This window comes from Coffea eugenioides, chromosome 3, assembly GCF_003713205.1.
Source record: "Coffea eugenioides isolate CCC68of chromosome 3, Ceug_1.0, whole genome shotgun sequence".
NCBI lineage: Eukaryota > Viridiplantae > Streptophyta > Magnoliopsida > Gentianales > Rubiaceae > Coffea > Coffea eugenioides.
In genome coordinates, this window is record NC_040037.1 from 4,186,008 (window position 1) to 4,210,781 (window position 24,774).

Genomic DNA, 24,774 nt, shown 5'->3' on the forward strand with positions numbered 1-24,774 from the left:
ATTTCACCCAGTCTCATCCACTGCTTTGTCTCCACGTTTCATCTTGATCACACGTGTCGCAAAACAATTTCTCGAATAACGACAAATCTAATCAACTGCTGTCACGTGAGCAAACCAATCTTCTCTGCCACGTGGGATTTTACGTGTCAGGGAAAATCCTAGTCAGCTACTTGATCTCTTCCTATATAAATACGCCCAACGCCTCTACTCTATCCATTCTTTCCTAGTTTTTACATCTCCGAAGAAAAAGAAAAAAAAAAAGGGAAAAACTTGAATTCAAAGAAAGAAAAAAAGGGAGAAACAGAAGTACCCAACCGGCGGTCGAAATCTAGCCGGAAAATGAATATTCCGGCGAACTGTTCCTTTCTCCATCAACGAAATGCCCGTGTTTCAGTCCACCACCGTCACGTCTTCCGTGAAAAGCCCTAGTACAGATACAAATTGTCCACCCCATTAAAGGAAAAAAAATCTTTCTTTCTTTTCCAATTTGCCTGCCCAAGAAGAGATTTTTGTGTATATGCAGTAGATGATCGGAGAACACTAACTTTTGGCCGCAAAAGCATTAATTTTCTTGGTTCTTATCGATGAGTAGCTCAGATTTTTAGTTTTTTTTTTTTTTTGGCTGTGAAAAAAGTGAGCTTCAGTTGAGGGAAGTAGAAGGGATTTTTCCCATTTTTCAATTACTTGAGAATTTTGAGTAGAGGGATTTTTAAAAAAATGCCTTTTCAGATGAAGGTTCAGCCGATTGATTCCGACCAAGTCTACCTGGAATCATTGAAGCCACCGCCGGTGCTTAAATCGCGGCTCAAACGGCTTTTTGATCGGCCATTCAACAGTGTTTTGAGGATATCATCAGCCACAACAGAAAAGCAAGCGTCTTTTCCCGGCGAAGTTAAAGATTTTGCAGCACCATCCCCACCGGCGGCAGGAGTGCCGGAGTTTGAGCTCAGCTCAGTTTGTCTAGATAATATGGTGCAGAATTTCATTGAGGAGAATGCTTTTGAGAAGCAGTCTCAGACAGCTCAGAAATGTGGGAGAAATAGATGCAATTGCTTCAATGGAAATAGCAATGATAGTTCTGATGATGAATTTGATTTTGGATTTGGGGATGTTGTCACTAACTCAAACTCTTATTCTTTTGGCGATTCCGTTGATTTTCTCAAGGTAATAATCAAAATGCCCCCTTTCCCTTAAAACTTGAAGTTTCTTGAGAAATTCTTGAAATTATTTTTGCTGATTTTGGGATTAATTCTTGGCTTATTTGTTGTCTGTAGAGCTTGATTCCTTGTTCTACAACTGTGGAGAGGAATCTGTTGGCTGATACTTCAAAAATGGTGGAAAAGAATAAAACTTGCAAAAGGAAAGATGATTTGAGGAAAATTGTGACTGATGGTCTATTAGCACTTGGATACGATGCTTCCATTTGCAAATCTAAATGGGACAAATCTGCCTCCATTCCAGCCGGTAGACCCCTATTCTCTTTCTCCTAATTTATGCTCTATCCTAATCTATTTGTATTCTGGAGTTTGATAGTTTCTTGCATTATTTTCCTAACCTTCCATATTTACGCTGATATTTCTTGTTCGTTTATGGGTTTTATTTCGCCTCCAAACATGAGTATAAATTATGATTCTTTTTTTTTTTGGGTTTGAAATTGAAAAGGATTGCAGTTTTACCTGATAATTTCTTGCATATTTGTCGTGGGTTTTGACTTGTATCCCCTTCCTTTGACACAATTAGCACTACTATTTTCTCTTTATATAAATTTTCATAAATAAATTAAGTAGCACTATTATTGGTGCCTGGAAATTTTTTTTTTTTTTTTAAAATTTTGTGAGGTATTTGCCTAGATCACATCAGGGCCTTACCAGTTTTGGTTTTTGATCCCATTATTTTAGGGGGTTCCGCTTTCCATATCTGAGTATCTGGTCTGATGATGTATTTGGCAAATTAAAATGCAGGCGAATATGATTACATTGATGTGATTACTGAAGGGGAAAGAGTGCTGATCGACATTGACTTCCGATCAGAGTTTGAGATTGCTCGATCAACCGGAAGTTACAAAGCCATCTTGCATGCTCTGCCGTTCATTTTCGTCGGGAACGTGGACAGGTTGCAGCAGATCATCGGAATTGTATCAGAGGCCGCCAGACAAAGCTTGAAGAAGAAAGGAATGCATATTGCGCCGTGGCGTAAAGCTGAGTACATGAAAGCTAAATGGCTCAGCCCGCACGTTAGGACAACCGTTCCTCCTCAAAACGATGCCGTTGCAGTTGAGGGAAAACAAGCTGAGGAGGTTGTTGTTGAAACCGAGGAGAAAGATGAGAGTAAGGAGGTGGTTGTTGAGGAGGCTTCAGAAGAGAGTGAGTGTGGAGAATTGGAGCTGATTTTTGGGGAGAAAACGACTCCGTCAGAGGAACCGAAGTCAGGTTTGTCGTCGCCGGCGAGGAGTGAGTGTGGAGAACTGGAGCTGATTTTTGGGGAGAAAACGACGCCGTCGGAGAAACCCGAGTCGTCTTTGTCGTCGCCGGCGAGGATTTCCGGCGAAGTTTCAAAAGGGCCGACGCCGGCGATCGGGACGTGGCAACCGCCGGTGATAAAACCCAAGAGTTGTGAAAGGGGCAACCGGGTTATGGTCACCGGCTTGGCATCTCTTCTAAAGGAGAAGCCTTGAAAATTTTGGATCTTTTTCCTTTTCTTTTGGGAATTTTCTAACTGTTTTATGAAGTACAAAAAAAGTATAGTATCGGTCGGAGCTTTTATATACTAGATATAACCGGATATTTTCTTTTTTTCTTTTTTAATTTCCTTGTAATTTTGGACTTTTTCCCTTCCTTTTTTCTTAGAAGGGATATGTAAGAAGCAATCAAGTGATGATGAAGTGAATGTTCTAGATCATCATTATTGTACCAATAAATTAGAAAATATAATGGAAAATGTAAAAAAAAAAAATCAAAATCAATTTTTAGTAATGAAATCTACCCCCTCTTGCTAGATCCATATCCAGATGTTCCTATCAAGGAAACAGAAGCAGATTTTAATTATTATATATGTGGTTTTATTTAATTTTTCCATTTTTCGAAATATGTAAATATCTTTTGGGAGAAAGTGTGAGGCTAAAATAATGCTAAGCATGGGGAGCTGAAAATGAAGAGTTTTTTTTTTTTTGGGGGAGCGTGGAAGGAAGGGGCGGATGAGATGGAGATGACGGCAGGCTCGTGCTATCTTGGACGGTGTGTATAGGAGCCAGGGGAGTGGATGTAACACTAGAATACCGTGATGTGATAATATTCTCCTAGTTGTGCTCTAAATTTTAGTACTTTATTTACACTGATTTTCTTAAAAGTCACCATAATTACATTACCTTCTCTTTAGTTTTTGAAATTAGAGTTGACCTCTTTTTAACTTTATCCTTTTTTTTTTAAACTTGATATCAACTTTTTCTTTTATTTAAATCATAATAAAAGGGTTGGAATTGCAATTCACTTTTAGGTGGTACTAACATGTAAGGAAATTGTCTCTACTATGGATTTAGGATTAGACGATAAATTTTCCAACGCAACAATAAGTGTGTTTGGAATACATATTATTTACACCTTATTTACACATATCAATTTGCTTGCATCATTAATAAACTTTCCAATCAACTTTTTACTCACATACATCACATAAAAAAAAATGCTACAGTAAATATGATAAAATTATCTCAAATAATTTACCATTCAAGGGAGGTCATTTATAAACTTTAAGGACTAGAGAGGAGGTCTAGTAATTATGATAAACTTCATAGGGATCAGTTCAATTTGCCATAAATTTGATTTTTTTTTCTTTCTAATTTTCCATTTACAATACTAATATGTTTTTGAAGTTCTAAAACCTTGGTTCTTGAGTAAGAGCCTATAGGTTAGGTTATTTTACCTTTGTTTTCTTCACCGGAGTTAGCAAACTTGGCTTTTGCTGCCTTTTACTTTTACTTTTTCCAAATTTTCTTTCAATTTCTTTTTTATTTTCTTTCTGTGTGTGCTTTTGAATACAGATCTAGTGGGATAGAGGGGTCTTTATCAATCTTTTCTGAGATAGAGTTTTTTTAAAAAAAAAAAAAAAAAACCTAGAGTCCTTGAAGAGTTTCCATGAACCATTTACACGTGGTAGATTTGCATTGGGGTTGTGATTAGGGGAGAGAAGTGTTTAAGAGCTCCAAAGCCCAAAGCAAAGAATACTCTGACTTTCTTGGTTAAGAGCTCCAAAGCCCAAAGCAAAGAATACTCTGACTTTCTTGGTTTTGCTCCTATTGACCGTTTGCTTCCTGCTTGACACGGTTGGCTTTGATCTTCGAGAATTTAACTGCTGCTATCAGTCCGTTTACATTTACTAGGGCCACTGATTCATTTACCCACCTTGGTTTACTTTAGGGGGATTTATTATCTACTCCTTTCCAAAGATAATCAAGTAATTAACCGGTTGATTAGGCTCAGTTAGTCAATTTAAGTTGATTCCTTTTCTAAAGTTGCTTTTAATGAGTAATTCTTTTTTTTTTTTTGTTTGTGTGGGTGCTTTATGCCTTTAATCAGTAACTTGGATTAAGAAGACTATTGATTGAGTTATCTTTCGTTCTTTTCTTTACACAATAGCATCAAACATATTATTCTATATCTCGACAATGTGATGTGATGTACTTTTTTCAGGTGCAAATTAGCATATTCCTCAATTATTTTAATCCATAATTTGCCAAATTATTACAAAAACAAAATCACACTTTTGGCCTGGTTGAACTCAGCTTGGAGGCAATGTCTGCCTTTTTAAGTTTTTTTTTTTTTTTTTTTTTTTGAAGAAAAAAGGCTTTTAAGGCTTAATTTTTCATTAGTAAAAACCTTCTTTTTGACACCAATTAGGTTAAACCACGTTGGTCAATGAGACGTCTTATATATGATGCGGTCAAATACGGATAAGTGCAATTGGCATCTGTCACTCGCCTCTTAGTCGGTTAATGATATTTTAGCTCCAAGTATTACCTCTTGCACTCCAACACTATTGGATAGCAATTTGCAGGAAATGATTAAGGGGATTGTGGTTAAAAATTCTTATCTTTTACACTTATCGAAACATGACTTTCTTTTTTTTTTTTTTTTCTCAAGGCCCTGAGGAGGGCCAAACAGCCCATTACAAGGTAATGAGTCTAGAGATTTAGGTAAATTTTCTGTTTTCGGGTAAATTCACTATTTTGGATAAATATACTGCATCTTTTGCCTATTTCCGAAGACATGAGAACTACAAACTTGAAATTTTTGACACCTTACCAGATAAGCTATACTAGTACCTGTAAAGAGAAATGCGGCTTTTCAATAACACTGGAATTTCCTGCAAGATGAGAGACTATATGGATTGTTTTAATGGATAATTTCAGAAACCTCCTTTTGAGGTTTTTGATAAATTCACAAAGTTTCCTTTAGATTTTAATAATTACACACACTTCTCTTGAATTTACCATTTTGGTAACAAAAACTATTCAATGATCAAAAATTTGAATGAATAATCCAAAAGGTTTTCATGAAATTATGAAGTTCATTTTACCTTCTCATAAATTTTTTTTTTAAAAATTTGGAACATGTACAAAATCTCAAATCCACTTTCAACTTTTATCTCTACTATTTTAGATCTTTCATATTTCCACATTTTAAATTAGTGCCATTATCACCATGACCACAGCGGCCACCATCAGTCCCAAACTTCTAAAATCTCAACCAAAGTTAAAAAGGATAAAAAAAAATAGATCAGCACTATTAAACTAAAAAAATTTCACCAACTGCATTAATATAATATTCTATTTCTCAAATGTTAAAGTATCAACGCTAGTCCCATCCTTTTGAAATCTTTTACTTACATCTTTTTTTTATTCATTTCTAGATCCTTTAAGTAAAGCTAAAATTAATTTATAATATATTAAAGGGTTACAAACAAAAAGTCCTATGTGGTATATCTAATATACAGAAAATCCTCAGTGGTTTCAAAACATATAAAACGACTCCTTATATTTTGAACTAAATTATAAACTAACAAAATTTGTTAAATTTATTAACGGAATCAGATAAATTTAACGGAAAACTTAACGAAATCCGGTAAACTTAACTTCTGAAACCATCATTTTCGTTAAATTTATCGGATTCCGTTAAATTTAACGAATTCTGTTAATTTATAATTTAGTTCAAAACATAAGGTGTCGTTTTATATGTTTTGAAACCATTGAGGGTTTTCAGTGTATTAGATATACCACATGGAGTTTTTTTGTTTTTAACCCTAAGTTAAAATTATGTCTAGAACATAATTGGTTATTCCATAAGTGAATCTTGTTTTTGTTTTTATTAAAAGTCTAATTGTGTGAAATGCATTTATATGTATAAGATTAGGAGTGAATTGTTTAATTACATGAAAAATATTAATATATTAAGATTATTATGATCATTTTATAAGTCAGGGAGGTAAATATAATATTAAAAAATAAACTCTCATAATCATTGTGGTGGGGCTTATGTAATCCATTATGCTGTGCATATCATACTATTATCTCATACACTACACAAAGTGGGTAGGGTCAGTAACAAAGTTCTGTCAGAACTAAATTTAGACAGTTGTGGGGTCTCTTTCTTTATCTGTTTAATTTTTTTCCCCTATAAAATTAGTGGCGGTAGGGCCACTTTCTTTGTACAAAGCAAATAATAAAAGCGATTGCCCAAAGTTTGACAATAATAATGCCTTTATGAAAGCAACACCCCACCTACTCTGAGATTGCTTGTGAAGTGTAAATTTGATTTCAACATCTTTTGGGGAGGGGGGATTTGAGGTGATGGGGTTGCCAAGACCACAAGAAAGAAACCACATATTACTTTCAACTGTTCACTCTTATATCAGTCAGGATATGCTAGCATGGTTGCTGCCACGTGTTACAAGGGTTGTGTCTATCTTTGTAGGATGGAAGATTTGATCCATGGCAAAGTCACAAACACCTTAAGGTGGGAAAAATGGCCAATTTCGTTCCTAAATTTTTTGTTAGTGTCGATTTAGTCCCAAATTTTTATTTCTGACTAATTTGATACATGAACTTATTTCGCAATTCCAATTAAGGACCTTCCCGGTGGCACCACTACCTAAAACTGATCTGGCTCCTAATTAATTAATTAATTAAAGGTATTATCACGAAACTGTAATAAAACAAGTAAAACGTATAAAAAATCACCAAATAAAACTTTTAAATCGTGTAAAAAAATACTAGGTAAAACTTTTTAAAATTTTAATATTGTGATTTTTTACACAATTTACTTGATCTATCATAGCCCCATAAGTGATGTTCCCAATATACCCTTGTTTAGTTGGTCAATTAAGTGCTAGATTAGTTTTAGATGGTGAAACCGCCACAGAAGTCCTTAATTGGAACTACAAAATAAGTTCACATATCAAATTGGTTAGGAACAAAAGTTAAGTACTAAATCAACACTAGTGAAAAGGTCAGGGATGGAATTGGCTATTTTCCCCCTTAAGGTGTTCTTCCTTTTTATTTACACAGTTTCAGATAAATTGAGACCTAAGCAAACTTAATTTTAAAAGGAAAAATAGTTCAAAATGCCTCTCAAATTTCGTTATATGAATTTTTTCGTTCTTCATTTTTAAAATAATAACTTTATATCCTATACAAAATTAAGTCGATAAAATTTGCTTTCTTATTAGATTTTCGATCACTTTTTATTTTCAATCTATCATGTGACCTATGCATGGTCATTTTTTAAAGGACAAAATGGTTAGATCTCACTTATAGTTAGATCTGACCATATTTATATTTTCGCTAAAAAAGTGAGATCTGACCCAACTTGTATTTATTTTTGCCTTTTAAAGAATGATTACATGTGGATCACATAATGATTCAAGCTGAAACGTGACTAGATATTTAGGTTGGGACCAATATTTACTAACTTGAATTTGTGACTAGATATTTAGGTTGGGACCAATATTTACTAACTTGAATTTGTAAGGAACGTAAAATTAACATTTTGAAAGTGAAAACTCATTTGACAAAATATGAAGTACGTTTTAAAGGATTTTTTCATTTTGAAAAGCCTATTTGCATATATTTTTCTTTTATTTTTATAGAAAACTTTTATCATAAAATACTTTTAAAAAATTTAGTATTTGCTAAAGAACATTTAAAGAAGGGAGAACATACACTTATCCAGAGCGTTTTACATATCTTAGCTAGGGTTCTATCCAGTATACCATGGCATTCTTGTGATATTGGCTTTTAATTGATTGTAACAGAACATATCCACCGAATGTACCAAACATTAGAAGGCACATTGGAAAGTTGATAGAAATTTGTGCCAAAAGAAGGGAAAGTTGATGAAAACCCACTTGAGTGCTCATAAAACTTTATCCATTCTGGGAGAGAACAGGTTTGCATACTAAAGCATTTTGTATTTATCCGTTACAAAATGTTCTCTGCCGTTGGATGACAAATGTGGTCCAATTTTAGGTCACCACGCCCCCTTTAGCTCTCCATTTTTCCATCATTTTCCCTATTTCACAATCAATCAGATCATTCAAATTCTTCCTGGTTGGAGCTGTTTATGCTGCCAGCTGAATTTATTTAGAAAGTCCCACTAGAAACCATTTTTAGTCTAAAAGGAAAGCACCAAAAAAAAAAAAAAATTGGTTGCCTGTTGTTTGCATATACAAAACTAGGAATTAGGAAGTGAAAAAAGTTGCAGGTTTTGCACTAGAATAATGGCCATACTCGTTAATATATATACTTTTTGTATATAGAGCCATGAGAATCAGGTAGTACTAGAACATAATATGTATTGAAATTCGAGAATTCTCTCCAAAAAGGATACAAGACTTCCTCTTGATTGATTGTTTTAACTGATTATAGATTTTAATTTTAAATAATCAACTTTTGAAATTTTTTCGATCACTTTTATATTTTGATTATAGACTAGCTAAAATATATAATCCCAAAAGAGTAGTTTTTACTGATTTTGATTTTTTTCTATATTCAATTTCTATAATCAGATTTTGTAAAGTTTAAAAAAACAACCAAGAACAAGGCAACAATCCCCGTGTAAATAAAGCACGATTAAAAGGCTGGCACCCTAGCTCATATGGGATTACCTTCTTAAATTTTCTTTAATTAATTCGATGGTACTTGCGTAAGATGAAAAATTTGTGTTTGATTAATAGATGGGTTGTCTAACCACATGCACTTAGCCTGATCTGATCAGTTTGGTTATGTTTACATTTCATATAATCAGTCGAGATTCTTGATCCAAATCACCAGTCATTTATCTTGAAAGCATGACAATACGACGATCCAAATCCTAACTACTGTGCTTTCTAAAACAATTTACACCCTGGTGTTTATTGTGGGCGGCATCAGGCAAGATAAGATCATCATAAGAGACATTGATAGTACTTACAAAAAACAAAGGGCATCCGCTATCTTGTTTTCTTGCCGTTTCAATGGGGATTCTGTAAATCAGGAAAAGATGTATATGACACTCTGCCAAGAATCTTTTACACTTGAAAATTTTCATAACCACTAAAAGGGCCATCCAACAATTGTGAAGCCACCAATAAAATGTCAAGAGGCCTCATTGCATGTTAAATGGTGACAGACTTTAAAACGAAATATAGGATCACTTGCAATAGAATTGTAAGATGTGGCGGCATAAAATCTGTTAAGAGTTTGGAATATTTGATACATACTTGCCGTTGAAAATTCCCTCATTTTGTCTAATATTTAGGATCAAGGCCAAAAAAATATTCTTTTGCTTACACTAATGTTTCATTAGAATATTAGCTTCTTTGGTTGGTTGCTTATTTTCTAATTAATATGTTGTCAGTGCTGCTGCAAGGAAGGAAGACCGATTCCATATGTATTAAGTTAGAGGCGAAATGCCCTAATAACCCTCAAACTATTATAAAGTTCAACTTTTAACTCTCCAATTATTAAATGGGCACTTTTAACTCTCTTACTAATTAAAACGTAGACTCATAACCCTTCCCTCAACTTGAGCCAATAAATTCAACAGAACAATGGTGGTGGTTCTTGACACTTTTGGTGCCGTTTCTGTTGGACATAACGACTCAAATTAGCGGAAGGGTTATGAATGCACATTTTAATTAATTGGAAGATTAAAACTGTTCATTTAATAGTTGAAAGGCAAAAGTTAAAATTTATAATAGCTTGAGGATCATTGGAACATTTTGCCCCAAGTTAAAAGCATTTTCAACTTTTTTAAAGTCTGAAGCTAAACTCAGAGTTCACACGAACTCAGAAAGCAAATAATAACAATTGCAATTGTGGCATCAGCTGGCTCTTACATGTACGCAAAATCAGGGGATTTCGGTGACATAAACAACGAAAAAGGTCAAAGATCAGGTTCTGATTTATATAAAGCTGAGACTTGCCTCTTCTTCCGTGGTCCAACGAGTTAAATGCAGATAGTAATATATTACATGAGCTCAACCGTATCCTAAGTCCTAACATTAAAAATTACTATCTAAGTCTCTGCTTAGGATTGCGATGTGTTTATAGAAAAAAAATGCTTTTAAACACTAAAATATTTTTAGCGTGTTTGGTAACTAATTGCTAGCCCAATTTTTGGTAATTTAAAAGCATATTTATTAAAGATACTTGTATCAGAAGTATTCTTTTTTATAAGCTACTGCAACCCTAAAAGGGGCTAAATTAAATGATGGATTCAACACACGAATGCCTTACTTGTTAAGTTTTACCACTTAGCTAAGTCAATAAAAAGGTGGTTGACATTATCCAAGTTTTTTTTTTTCTAAAGGTTTGTGGTTTACAAATCCATCAATGTGATTACTGATAAGTTGTTTTGACGAACCTTTAATTTTTTTTTTTTAAAAAAAGAAGAAGTAAAAGTAACTTGAGCACCCCATGCGATCCAGAGATTGATGGAAGGATGGTATAAATGATAATGCAGATTAAAGCCAGAAAAATTATACAAATTGAGCATCATTAGTTCACAAAAAAAATTTTTTTTTTGCCCTTTGATTTGGGGAACCTATCAAAACTGCGTCAAAGTTGGTAATTATTGTCTGCACTATTAGGTATTCTTTCCATTTTTCATGCATCTAGTACAAGTCTTAAATACTGTCGAGTGCTAAGACGACTTGCAGAATATTAATTAGGCAGCAAGAACCCAACCTTCATGTCCTCGAATCCCAATTGAACTGCAATAATTCCTTTTGTGTTTATAAGCTTTTATGCTTTGATATAAGTAGGTGGCCTATAATTGCATCCACCATACATAACCAAAGCAATGGTCTTAATTGTGCAATTCTCTTAGCTAATCCAGATTAAGATACAGTAGTATTGATATGCAAAACTAGTTTATTAGATGCTTAGCAGGAATTCAGCCAAACCAGGTCGACCCAGGAATCAAGCACAATAAATAGGCAAGTGGGTAATAAAACCTAATTCTACGCACTCTCCAAGTCAATCAAAAGCAGTGACTGATAATGAACTTCAAACTGCAAAATTAATACACCATTGATTAGGTTTACTGAAATAGTAGTGTATCACAAGATTATACAACGTCAAGCAAGCATCTTAGGTACGTAGATTAGGGAATAATTGGTAGGTATTGTGTTAAATTATTGCTTAATCTTTGATGGGTAGTTTTCCTAAGAGAATTTTGTCAATAATAATCATCAGGAGGACAGCGACATTGAAGTGGTTTAGGCTTGGTGGCCAGTTTTGGTTAATATCTGTATTGGAAATGGTCAAGTTTTTATCAGTAACTTTGGCTTAGTTTTGTTGAGTTGTTGAGAAAATAAGTAAAACCAAAGAGTTCTTTGGTCAAAAAAATTCCCAACTACTTCTAGGCAACCCAAAGTTCATGAATACATGATCATTTTATTTGTTGTTCATAGCAATATAAAAAAAAACATATATAAAGATGATTGAAGAACATTTAGCAACAGATGATAGGTATATTGATAAACCAATCTTGTTCCCTTGTTGTTTGTTGTTCTGTGGTTCGATAAAATTTGGTTGGCAACAATGATTGAGTAGGTATCAACCAGCGGCAATTTGTTTAATGTGTATAAGTTAATTGAAAATAATGAATTACACTATAATTACAAAAGGAATTGCTTAGTTTATTACTTTTTTTAGAAGAAAAAAGAAATGATAGTTCAGTGGATGGTCGAGAACGTCGGTTTGGATTGCAGTTTTTTACCAAAAGATTCTTACATTTTATGTGAACACATTTTTCTTCTTTAATTTTTTTATCTCACATATATCAAATCGTTATAATATATATATTTTTTTACAAAAATTTGAAACAAATAGCAATTCATACGGAAAAGTTTTGGCCAGGCTATCCTTAGTACCAAGATTCAAACTTTTATGGGTGAGTTTATATATATATATATATAAAATTATACCTAGTGTACGTGATTTATATGTAGGCTACAACATATAAGGGTTTACTGCATGGTAAAATTCTTTACAACAACGATATATATATATATATATATATATATATATATATATAGGTGTATTATATGAATTCTTACCATAAAAAAAAATTAAAAGTAAACCACTATTATTTAATAGATATTCTTGGAGGAATGGTAAAACAGCAATAATGGTAGTAATATCTTTATTAATGCATAAATGTTGCAGTCAACAACTTTTCTGAATTCTGTCTCAGAAAATTTTTTACTGAAGCTTCTGAATATGACATAGGCTAGCCTACACGTGCGACCTAGGTTAAGAATCCTCTTGTTCTTACAAGAAAAGACTCTGCATCTCAGCAGGAAATATCAGATTAATCTTACCAGCACATATTTGACCTCGATGTTCAATTCTTCATATTAAGCCCAATTCAGTTTTCTTTTTCTTTTCTTTTTTTTTCCTTTAGCGTGTAACGGAGGTTCAGGGATGAAGGGACAGTTGACTGGTTGATGAGATTGGAGAGATGCATTAAAAAACAAGGAGGAGGAGGAAGGAATATTTGAACCCAAGATTTTGATTTTTGGAGCTTCAACTCTAACCACTAAACTAAGCCTCTTCAGCACCATTGATTTTATTTGCCAGTAATGACTTGAATAGTTAGAAGGTAGTAAACCATTGGACAAATGGGGATCTATAATAGGTAATGAATGTTTTATATACCTTACAATCTCATCTCATGTCCTAAAATCTTCATATTTTTAAGGTCTGATTGATTCTTTCAGTGTCCAGATATTATGGTGGGTGCAATTGCATCATTTATTTTCTGCTGTCAAGGACTTTAATCAGTGGCTAGCTTGCTTTCTTGTTGAACTAAGGTATCCTGGCAAAAGTCTGACTCTGACAAGGATATTTAATTCTCAAGAATCAACTTGCTTTCCCATTGACATGGAGCTATATTTTGTGAATCTGCAATTCCAACCATCTGAAAGTGTTGCCCGATCTTGAATAATTGGCAAATGCCTGTAATGTAATCAGAGGCTCTTTTGTCCTTTGAATAGGACAAACTCCTAGCAGCTTTTAGCGCCAAGAGATTATTTCGGATAATTTTTTGAAAAATACTCTGTAGCACCTTTTTTTATGTGATATATGTGAGATAAGAAGGTGGTTGAAAAAATGTGTTGATGATGCAAGCAAATCAGTACGTGTAAATAAGGTGTAAATAATGTACAATCCAAACAAACTATTATTTGTAGCGGATTAAGAATACAAAAGTTAAAGAATTGCTCATTTCAGAGATAATCCCGTGTCGGTTTTGGATTAACTACTAGCAAGTAAAGCTATACATCTCCATCACTTAATCGTTGATTGATTTCAATGGGGTGCAAATTTTTTTTTTTTTTTTTGGTATACTGACTAAAATTAAACCATATTACTTCAGCTAGTCTGCCCCAGACATTGTCCCACTTTAGTATTTCAAGGGTTTATTTATTTATTTATTTGAGTTAGTCTTATATACACCGACAATGTATACACAATCACAGTTAGATGCATGATACATATAAGATTCGGATTTCAAATTCATATTCAAATTATTTATTAGTAGTGTATAGAAAATTAATTCTCTTTTGCTTTTTGGTTTAAAGTTGACTGTTACTGTTTAACTTTTCTCATCCTTACCAAACCTCATTGTCAGATTTGTTCATCAGTTAAGCAGGAGTCGATGACCTCTAAATGCGGCAGGTAGCAGATGCTGAACTCTTAACTTTCACAATGATTTTCCTCTCAAACCCATACACCATTTCATTTGTACAATCATTGAAGACAAGCAGGACCTCTGCTGCAAAGTGGAAACCGTCCATAGGCATGTGCAGGACAGGTCCCCTAACAAAACCAGGCCCATGAATTGTTGTAGACATGTTGCTTTTGCGGGCCAGTTTCCATTTTCTGGGATGGTAATCAACTTCAAATTTGCCCTGCAATGTTGGGAACCTTAAAAATAGTGTGTATTGTCTCGATTTCCAACTTGTGGAATCTGTCTTTCTTCTCGTTATCCCCTTCTGGTCGATCTATGCTATAGATTATCATTTATCAACTCCCCAACCCACATGCGATGAACCCCCAGCCTCACTAGTCCTGTCCATCTCTATACATAAAAAAGGACACAGAAAAACTGGTCATTCAGTTTTAGTGCACTGGCCTCATTATGACTTCATTTCTTCCTCTGCAGAAGCCCGGGTTACAAAGTGGCTTAAAGATGGATAAAATGCGGGCATCAACAGTTTGCTCAGGATTAAGTGCCAACAAGATTCAAATGCAAGTAGGGGCTTGAAGATTGAAAATGACACTAGTGTTTAAACAATTTAATCGAGGGAAATATGGTGGCACAATGTCTAAAAGTTGCATCAGCGTTAAACTGAAACTGTGAAAAACAAGCTGGTTCTCATTCATTTCATTCTTTGCCATCAGCAGCGCGAAGAGATCCCAGTTCAACAGGAGCTTGTGTTCCCACCACTTTTGATGACCCGTAAATGGCCACATCAGTGCCCTGAGCTTTTTCTTTCTCAATTTGTTCCTTGATCCAGAAATATGTAATTCTGAGCCCATCCTATAGAATTTAGAAGGTATAGATAGGATCAGTGAGTCATACAGGGGGTGAAAGGAAAGGCATGATAACCAAAGGCTCCAACTTGGCGGTACCTTCAATTTCATAGTAGGGGCCCAACCAAGCTTTTCTTTAATGAGAGTGTTGTCGAGTTTCGACCACGAACACCCTCCGGCCCAGGAATGTGATAGATGGGAAGCTTCTTTTCCTCAAAACTCAGTACCATCGCAGCCATCTCATTCATGCTCACCATCTCATCACTTCCAATATTTACCGGCTCTCGGAAATCTGATTTCGTCAACCTGAACATAGAGAAGGGTTCATATAAGGGTTCCAGAAGCAGCTTATGAAGCCAACCACATCAGAATTCATATCATGATTACTCTAAATTCACAAATTTGAACATTGGCAGTGAATTGACTGCACAATTATTCTTCAGTGAATATGCACTAGCATATAGGCTCCTACATGATTTTTCCATTAATGTCTAGGGTAGCATTGCATAAAGACCACAATCATCAACAGGCATTCTAATTAGCCTATGAGCACTTTCTCTATGACCGTAAAGAAGTGCACGGTAGAAGAACAGGAAGCAGCATATGAAATCACAGTTTTAGAAGATATCAGACTAATCCAGATCTGCCATTTTGAAGTTATGAATTTGACAGTGAGCATGTTCTAGGTTTAGCTTGACATATAGACCTCCTGAATGATTTTGCTATCTTTTAAGAATTAGCACCTTTTGATAATTCACAACTCATGAGAGGAATCTAGAGTTCACCATTTTACCATGCTGCTATCATCAGCAAGCAATTCAATCAGCTAAACCATCATTTCATCACAAGCCCCAAATCATGTATTTGGACAACGGACATGAGCATACCTCAAAACACCTTCAACACATTCATCAATGAAGGTAAAAGATCGAGTTTGTAGCCCATCTCCCCACATCTCAAACTTGTCAGTGGAGGTAATGGCCTTCCTACAAAATGCAGCTGGTGCTTTTTCCCTCCCACCTACAGGTGTCAATGAAGAAGTTAATAGATATCATGGAAGACTTCTCAGGAGTACAAGATACCAATTATCTGATGCTACCAGAAGTCGAAGCTTACCTTTCCATGTCCCAAATGGACCATAAATGTTATGGAACCTTCCAATCCGGCACTCAATTCCAAAGTCCTTGTTGTAGTGCTTACAAATTTCTTCAGTTGCCAACTTCTCTAAGCCATAAGCGTCTTGGGGCTAAAACACAATTCATACAAAACTAAATCATAATCTAAAAATTGCCCCATTGAATAATATTCATCTTTTATTAGAAACAAGGGAGGACCTCAGCTGGCCAAGCATCAGACTCTTTCAGGCTGACATTAGTGTCCAATTGTTTGAATTCAGGATAGATGCAAGCACTGGATGCATAAAAGAACCTGCAACTCAAATATGAAGAAGTAAACATCATGCATAAGAAAACATTGGCAACTAAAAGGACTAGTGACGTATGACGTGGAAGTGTTGCTACCAAAAGGGAAAACTTTAATTTATAAACACGAAGAAAGATGTTAATATTTATCAGATGTAAACTCAAATTTCGTAATACATGTAGTTCTTTTGACATTTATTAGCATGAAAAAGTAAGACTAACAGCCCTCTGTTTCATATGATCAGACCTCAGATGGACTAGAGTAATTATTAAGCAGGTAGACTCTAAAGCGGTTTGATAGTCATTCAACTTCCGTCAAGATCAACTTTACCATACAATGTCTAAATTAACTTCTCCAAAAGGCAATAAGTTATACATTTGACAGATAACTTAGACATCTTATCTCATGATAAATCTGTGAAAATTTGAAACGCTAACATGAAGGTATGTCTTTTTTATCTTCTTTGCGAATAATAACACATTGAAGGATATTAAGCAGGTAGAGATGGCAGACCTTCTGACCCCATTGATCCTTGCGGCTTCAATCATATTAAAACTGATCATTGTGTTGTTATACATGATGACTGAGTGGTTGGATTGTATGAAGCCCATGCCTCCCATATCTGCTGCTAGATTGAAGACATGATCAACTCCTTTAGTGACTTTAAGACAGTTGTCCATAACCCTGAGATCAACGAGGTGGAATTCATCACAGAACATGTCTTCTGTCATGTGCTCATTTTTCTTCCAGTCAGAAGCTATGATGTAATGGCCCTCACTCTTCAAACGCCTGGCAATATGTGATGCAATAAATCCACCAGCTCCAGTAATTGAAATTCGGAGGTTCTCCGAAGGCCAGTAGGGCTCCCTCTCAAGATTCTCGTAGGTGTAAGCCGCATATTTTGTTTCACAGTTACTTCCCATTCTACGCGTATCAATAGGGTGGAAGAAAGAAATTTCTAGATTAGACAACCACGAACAGTTCTTATGATGGAGCACACAAACGTAGGGAACAATATCAGATGAAGAAACGCTCCTAGGAAGTCAAGTGGCAAAATGTGAGAGATGATTGGTCCATTTTCTCCGAAAGCATGCAATAGACAGTTAATGATAGTAGATGAAACAAAATGGAAGGAAAGCAGGAACTAGGAATGAAAGTTAGACAAATGTAACTATCATCATTGCTATAATAACGTGGAGGGAAACAGCCAAAACACTGAAAGATGGAAACTTGCCAGATAACAAGATATGCTAATAATAGAACAATAACTCAGTTTTCATTCAAGGAAAGTAAATGGTCCAGTAACAAAATTACCTCTTAGCTAGTGAATAGTCAAATTATAAAAACCATGACACAACAAAAGAAGCCTAAAGAACAAAACTTTACAAAATGTTATTAAAAGGTAATGAAACTCATTCTAGCACTACTATGATCTGACAAAGAACATGCAAAACAAACCCTTAAAGAGAAAGATATAAAACCAGCATCCCAGAGAAGGAGAAACAGCAGAGCATCCTAAAAATTCTACAAAAACAGGGGGAAACTTGAAATAACTAAAAACAAACGTTTTCCCGGCTTTCACAAACTAGAGTGGAAAGACTGGGATTAACTACATAAGAAAATAATCCAACAAATCATCCATTCTACATATGCAGAGCATCAAACGCACGGGATATAAAAAATTAGAGCTTTTGCCAGTAAAGAAACAAAGGATGCAAACTAACAGCCAAAACCATCAAAATCGAACCAAACAAAATCGACCCTTTATCGATCATGGTCAACTTCAAGAAACCCAGAAAAGTTTCAATAAAACTCAAAAGCAGAAACTGATTAAATCAATAACGACTAGCATTTATGGTCAGCGTAAAAAGAGATGATACTGAAATACTGAATTATTACCTCAATGTCCAAAGAAAGCTTGCCTTATGGAGTCCACAAATATGCGAATGATATATGGGATAAGACAGACGAAGATTATATGCTATAGAAGTCGTTGTTTCGGTCAAAAACTGGATCCCTGATTATGGCCGTTCACTTCTCCTCCCTGCTCTACTATTTGTAGTGCTACAGCTGACAAAGCGGCGGCTAAGCTTTTAAATGTTTTTTAAATGCATATTTACCTTTTTTTCGAGGAACTAAACTCTTTTCCAATATGGTGGGAAAGAAAGGATTGAAGTTAAAATTGGGAAAGTCTATACATGCATGGTGACAATAATTGTGCTTTTATACATTTAAATATAAATTACATATTGATTATTGTCCAATGTCCAAACATCATTGGTTAGGAAAATGTATTTATTTGTTATTTTTTGACAATTAATAAATTTATTTTCCTCATTTTATTTAGTACAAGTTGCATACCCACCAGCTGTATTACATTTTGATTTTCTGCACCTCTAGCCAACGGAATATTTTTAAGCTTTATTTTTGTTGTTTCTCTAGAGTTCTCCACTTGTAAACCAAAATGACACTATTTTGATTCATAATTTAGCTGAATATCTTTCTTTCTTTTTTTTTGGGGGAAAATATTCAATCATGATAACGTGATCTCATTATGATTTTTCTTGTTTTAATATCCGTCCCCAGTCTGATGATACCACTACCAATTATGTTAGTTGGTTGCCGAAACCTTAAAGAGGTATAATCTTATATTATTAAAAGATGGTTCAACTGATGGATCGATGGTTAGACTAGTAGGTCACTAAAAGATTATTCATAAATACATATAATATATTAGTTATTTTTACATACATATGATTGATAAGTAAAGTGTTTTAAATATCATTGATTGTATTAAAAAAGATATATTACGAATATGTAAATACTAATAAATCACTCAATTTACTTATATCATACTTAACAAATATAGATCATGTATTCAATGATAAAATAAGATTATTTTATTTATTATACACAATAAATAACAATTTTAGTTTGAAAGTTGAATTAATTGTATAATAAAAATATATTTGAAGAGACATCTTATCAACGAGTGAAAACTTTAACTAAGAGATCTAAGGTTCAAATCTTGATAAAAGCATACATTTGTGGCACAAAAAAAATCCACTAGGTTATGAAAAAATCGACAAAATTTCTGGTTGAACCATTGAATCAAGCGGGATATAATGAGTTTGACTCGATCAATTCCTTATTTAGTTACATTAAGAATTTTGAGCCAGTTCATCACAGCAAGCAATTTAATTGCCGGATGGATAGAGTTAGGTTTAATAACTATTTATATTGGTATAACTATTTTTTCCCTTCAATTATTGCAATCATTGGAAACGAATATTTCTTTTTTGGTCAAATACTCAAAATGAACATCCAATTCAACAAAATTGTGGTAAGCATGGTATAAGATCACAAGTACGTCATCTCGTAGCGTCCATAATTGACGTCAATTTGGGACCAGCAAGAAGGTTCTGTTCTAATATGGGATCGTCACAGTTCAAAAACCAAGAGTCCTAATTAGAAATTTTCCCTTTTCGTTTTGGGGTTGATTTCAATGTCTGGTTTTAGAATATAGCTCCTCAAATTTTATAAGTAAATCTAATTTGTTCAACAATACGTCAAGCATCAATTGCGTTATTTCAAGAATACATCAAGCATCAATTGTAATGTTACAGACTATAACATTATCTTTTTATTTTACATACATCACATCATAAAAAATGTTACAATAATTATTCTAGATGATATTTCAAATGATACTCTGTTCTTGCTTTCCCTTCTAAGCCTTGCGGTTTACACCTATGCCTTCTCCCGTTCTTCATTTTTTGTTTTTTGAAGCATATTCTCTCATTCTACCTTAGTATGTAAAGTAGTACTATTGCCTTGTTTGTACTGTCATTTTTTTTCTAAAATTATTTTATATTTTTTAATCACCTTTTTACTTAACGTATATCAATAAATAATCTAATGGTTTCTTACGAGGAATTAGGAAAGTTCCATCCTACCATTGCAATGCCTTTCTCCACAATCAAACTTCCTAAAAGGTCAGATTTAATGCTCATGCATAAAAACTTATTTGGCTGGCTTTGTTTTTAGAAAAAAAAAAAAAAAGTAAAAGGTTTAGAACTCAAAATTTTCTATTTACGATCCCACACACATTTGGTTGGCTCAATTAATCACGCAGGACAAGAAAAAAAACATATTTTAGCACGACTAGAAGAACAATTAAAGTGGTTTCACGATGATCATCGTACAAGCGAGCATATTTTGTTGCTTGTTGCGAGGTCTTTGGATGACAAAGAAAGAAAGAAAGCGAGCATATTTTGTTGCTTGTTGTGAGGTGTTTGGATGACAAAGAAAGAAAGAAAGAAAGGAGTTGAGTTGTATAAAGAGTGACGGGCAACCCAGCAAAAGAACATATGCCATTTGAAAGTTGGTGTGCAAGGCATCAGCAGGCCTGCCATAAAGGTAGCAACAGGTCATGAAAAACTTATCTGGGTTCTTACTCCGGTACGCATAAAATACAAATGCTTTTCTGTTGTTATTTTGATTGCCTTGCTCAATTATTTCATCTCAACTAACTATTTTCAGACAAATTCTAGTCCGTACAAACGAATCTCATACTTATATTGCATCGGTTTGGGTATCCATCATCCAAGATACAGCTCGTAAGAGAGCAAATTGAATTAGAAAAAAAAAAGTGGATTTTTGTTTGTTGCACCAAAATGGGTAGCGAAGCTGTCTCCCTTGCTTTGGGAACGGTGAAGGATTTGTTAGCTGAAGAAGCCAGATTCTTGAGCGGAGTGGCGGATCAAGTCAAGGAAGTTGAAGTAGAATTGATACGGATGCAATGTTTCTTGAAAGACGCCGACAAAAAGCAATTGAATGATTCGACAGTCCGTAATTATGTCAGGGAGATCAGGCGTCTTGCTTACAGAACTGAAGATGTCTTGGAGAAGTTTGCCGTTGAAATCGAATCCAGGAGAAGAGGTCACGGCTTCCGTAAGGCTTTCAGAAGATTTGCGTGCCTAATTTCTGAAGGAATATCTCTTCACAGAGTTGGTTCAGAGATAGCTAGCATCAAAGCAGGAATCAACAGCCTCACCACAAATCTGGAAACTTATGGTGTCATAGCATTGAGCAGTACTGAAGACGGGCAAAGTTCCAATGCGAGATTGGATCAGAATCAACAGCGGCTGAGACAAACCTATCCCCATCAAGTTGAGGAATATTTTGTTGGGATGGAAGATGATATAAGACAGCTTGTGTCCCTCATCACTGATGAGGGACTTAGATCACATCGAGTTATTTCAATATATGGGATGGGCGGTCTCGGTAAGACCACTCTTGCCAGGAAGATCTACAAGCACATTGAAGTAGAACGTGCTTTCAAACAGTTTGCTTGGGTTTCCATTACCCAACAGTGCAATACGATGACTGTCTTTCGAGACATTCTGAAGCAGCTTGTCCCGGAACAGAGGAAGGAAAGTGTTGAGAAGATGGATGAGAGGGAATTGGTAGGAGAGCTTTATAGAGTGCAGAAAGAGACAAAAAGCTTTGTTGTTCTTGATGACCTGTGGGAAATTGAGGATTGGAAGCGTCTCAGTGTAGCATTTCCATTTGCAGAGGCGGATAGCAAAATTTTGATTACAACTCGGAACCGGAAACTCGCAGAAGTTGAATTCCCCTATCGACTCAACCTTCTGAACGAGGATGAAGGCTGGGAGTTACTTCAAAAGAGAGCTTTTGCCAAAAGAAATGGCGCAGGTTAGCTTTTCTCTAGTGAAGTACATATATCTGACTTGCATTAGTTAAAACAGAATAAAAAGTTTGATACTTATTCGTATAGATTCTATGCCGTTCATACCTGTATGCATTTCTGTTAGCTTTTTTTACTTGGTATGGAGCTGTGTTGCAGGTGTTGGCTCTGAGTTATGACGAGCTACCCTACCACTTGAAGCCATGTTTTCTTTACCTGGGGCAATTTCGTGAGGATGAGGACATAGATGCAGAGATGTTGTATCGAATGTGGACAGCAGAAGGGATGGTCTCAGCAGATCATCGCGGAAAAGGAGAAACTCTGACAGATGTAGCTGAAAGGTACTTGTATGAGATGGCTAGTAGGTCAATGCTTCAAGTGAAGTTATATGAGTTCTCGCCAGCAAGAAAGGTTAGGTCATGCTACCTTCATGATCTGATGAGGGACTTCTGCCTGGCCCGTGGAAAAGAAGTTGAATTTCTCAAGTTGCTTGATTTTCGAGGAGGAAATGATCCCTTGTCGGATTATTCTACAGAGCGCGACGACAGTACTCCTAGATGTTCCATTCACACGGAAAAGCATGGTCTGGGTGATGTTGACTCTATGATAACTGGTCTGGGTGATGTTGACTCTATGATAACTATGGCACTGGACGCCAGTGGACAACTGCGTTCTTTAACATTAAGTGGTGGACAACTGCGTTCATTTCCATTTCCATTTATGTATTACATGGCAAGCATCTCATTTCCTCAAGTAATATGTGATTCAAACAAGTTCAAATATCTAAAGGTTCTCAAATTCGAGGGTTACGATTTCATGGGCAAAGGTTTGCCTAAAGGAATAAAGAAGCTGGTCAATTTGAGGTTCTTCAGTGTAAAGGACAGTAACTTGCGTGAACTTCCATCATCCATAGGTCAATTACAGTACCTGGAGACACTTGATCTACGAGTCTATAACCACATTGTGGTGCCTGATGTCTTGTGCAAATTGAAAGGACTGAAGCATGTGTATTTTATTAGAGTCCTCAACCGTAAAGAAGTAGAACGTGAACGACTAAGTTTTCACGGCTTAAGTAAGCTGGAGACTTTAGTTGGCTTTGACGATAGTGTCGGAGAATTGAAACATTTGAATAATCTAAGGTTCCTCCATGCAATTGTGCATATCAATAAAAAGAACGATCTCCCTCAGATGCTCAATTACTTGAATTCCAACCGACACAAGCTACGGGAGGCTCAATTGGTGATTGTTGCAGATGGTAAAGAAGAAGTGCTTCCTTTTCTAGATCTTTTGTCCTGCCATTGTCTCCACAAATCGGCAATATTCTACGGAAGGTGCAAGTTTCAAAAAGTTGAACCACCCCTTTCCCCCTCGAACCTCAGTGCCTTATGTTTGCAGGGGTGTTCAATTGAAGGAGATCCAATGAGTGTCTTGGGAAATCTTTCCAACTTGAGGAGTCTGACTTTGGAGTATGTGGAGTTGGTGGAGAGAAATGTGATGATTATTGATGCAAATGCTTTTCCAAAACTCGTATCTCTGGCGATCACTCGTATAACAAACTTAGAAAAGTGGGTGGTGGCTGAAGGATCCATGCCTAACCTATCTCATCTTGCAATCGATAGATGTGAAGCACTGGAGATGATTCCTGATGGGCTGAGGTTTATTACAACACTCAGAAAGTTGGAAATTAAAATGCCTGAAGAATTCATCGTCCAAAGAATTCATGGGATCGATGGGCGTGGAGGACCGGATCGTGACAAAATCTGTCACGTCCCCGTGATTGCAATTCAATCTTATGGAAGCATGAAGAATGAGCCAACTGATGACATCTGGAGCGAAGAATCTTCGAGTTCTGTGGATTGCAAGTCTAGCCATCACTGAAGCCGCTGCTTCACTGAAGAATCTTTTATATGTTCTATAAAAGGTCAAACCTGTTATTATGATATGTAGGACTGTACTCCTCCTCTTAAGGCATTTCTATCAGAAGAATAAGTTGGAGAAAAATAAATTTGTGAAGTCTTCTAAAGTTCATTAATAATGTAATTGGTACACAATTGAGCTATTCTTCTGATTCTTTCTTTTTTTTTTTTTTTTGATGATATATATATAATAGAACGTGAGGAGTGACTTCAGCAATTTTGTTAGCAAAAACGAAACGGTTGAAAGAGTTCTGTCGAATTCTCCTGTATGCATTTTAATATAAAAAAAAAAAAAATATATCAAGGATTCAGTGTTACATTTGCACAAAAGGTCGTGCGCATGGAATCTACTGCCGATCCGAGAACGGTTTTGGTGGGCAATTTACGAGCAACTTATAGTCTCTAGCTTGTAATATCGGAGTTGAACACATTCAAACTTTTTCCTATCATAAAAAAAAAAAGGTTAATATTACTTTTTTAACTAATTTTATTTAAAATGTTTTCATGTTTTGAACCAGCCGATCATAGAATATAATAGAAAAAAGAGCCCATTATAAAAGTATTAGAATTATCACCAATCGCATATTTTAGAAGTTGTAAGATTGGGTTTTTGGTAATAAGTAAGCATCTTTTATGATAATAAAACATTTTTT

At 35.2% G+C, this 24,774-nt stretch overlaps 3 protein-coding genes across 3 annotated transcripts; 2 read left to right on the plus strand and 1 right to left on the minus strand.

Annotated features, from left to right (window-relative positions):
- The first annotated feature begins 242 nt into the window (after positions 1 to 242).
- On the plus strand, positions 243 to 2,942 carry LOC113764687. Its single transcript, XM_027308654.1, has 3 exons — positions 243 to 1,164; positions 1,275 to 1,464; positions 1,962 to 2,942. Exons 1-3 carry the CDS (start codon positions 718 to 720, stop codon positions 2,672 to 2,674), a joined length of 1,350 nt encoding a protein of 449 aa, XP_027164455.1. The 5' UTR covers positions 243 to 717; the 3' UTR covers positions 2,675 to 2,942.
- Positions 2,943 to 14,832: 11,890 nt separating this feature from the next.
- On the minus strand, positions 14,833 to 18,602 carry LOC113765163 (GDP-mannose 3,5-epimerase-like). The gene is given in 8 exon segments (XM_027309245.1): positions 14,833 to 15,080; positions 15,173 to 15,228; positions 15,231 to 15,379; positions 15,961 to 16,093; positions 16,190 to 16,319; positions 16,408 to 16,501; positions 17,009 to 17,530; positions 18,395 to 18,602. Coding segments are annotated over 7 exon segments (1,128 nt in total). The 5' UTR covers positions 17,419 to 17,530; positions 18,395 to 18,602; the 3' UTR covers positions 14,833 to 14,924.
- A 2,569-nt stretch (positions 18,603 to 21,171) lies between these two features.
- On the plus strand, positions 21,172 to 24,083 carry LOC113765032 (probable disease resistance protein At1g58390). The gene is made up of 2 exons (XM_027309083.1): positions 21,172 to 22,213; positions 22,333 to 24,083. The coding sequence occupies exons 1-2, from the start codon at positions 21,172 to 21,174 to the stop codon at positions 24,081 to 24,083; spliced, it is 2,793 nt and encodes a 930-aa protein (XP_027164884.1).
- The last annotated feature ends 691 nt before the right edge of the window (positions 24,084 to 24,774 follow it).

Bases quoted from the DNA above. Each gene is read 5' to 3' on its own strand.
- LOC113764687 (XM_027308654.1), top strand. From the start codon at position 718: ATGCCTTTTCAGATGAAGGTTCAGCCGATTGATTCCGACCAAGTCTAC. The intron at 1,165-1,274 runs GTAATAATCAAA...TGTTGTCTGTAG, and splicing joins ATTCCGTTGATTTTCTCAAG to AGCTTGATTCCTTGTTCTAC. The intron at 1,465-1,961 runs GTAGACCCCTAT...ATTAAAATGCAG, and splicing joins ATCTGCCTCCATTCCAGCCG to GCGAATATGATTACATTGAT.
- LOC113765032 (XM_027309083.1), top strand. From the start codon at position 21,172: ATGGGTAGCGAAGCTGTCTCCCTTGCTTTGGGAACGGTGAAGGATTTG. The intron at 22,214-22,332 runs GTTAGCTTTTCT...CATTTCTGTTAG, and splicing joins TGCCAAAAGAAATGGCGCAG to CTTTTTTTACTTGGTATGGA.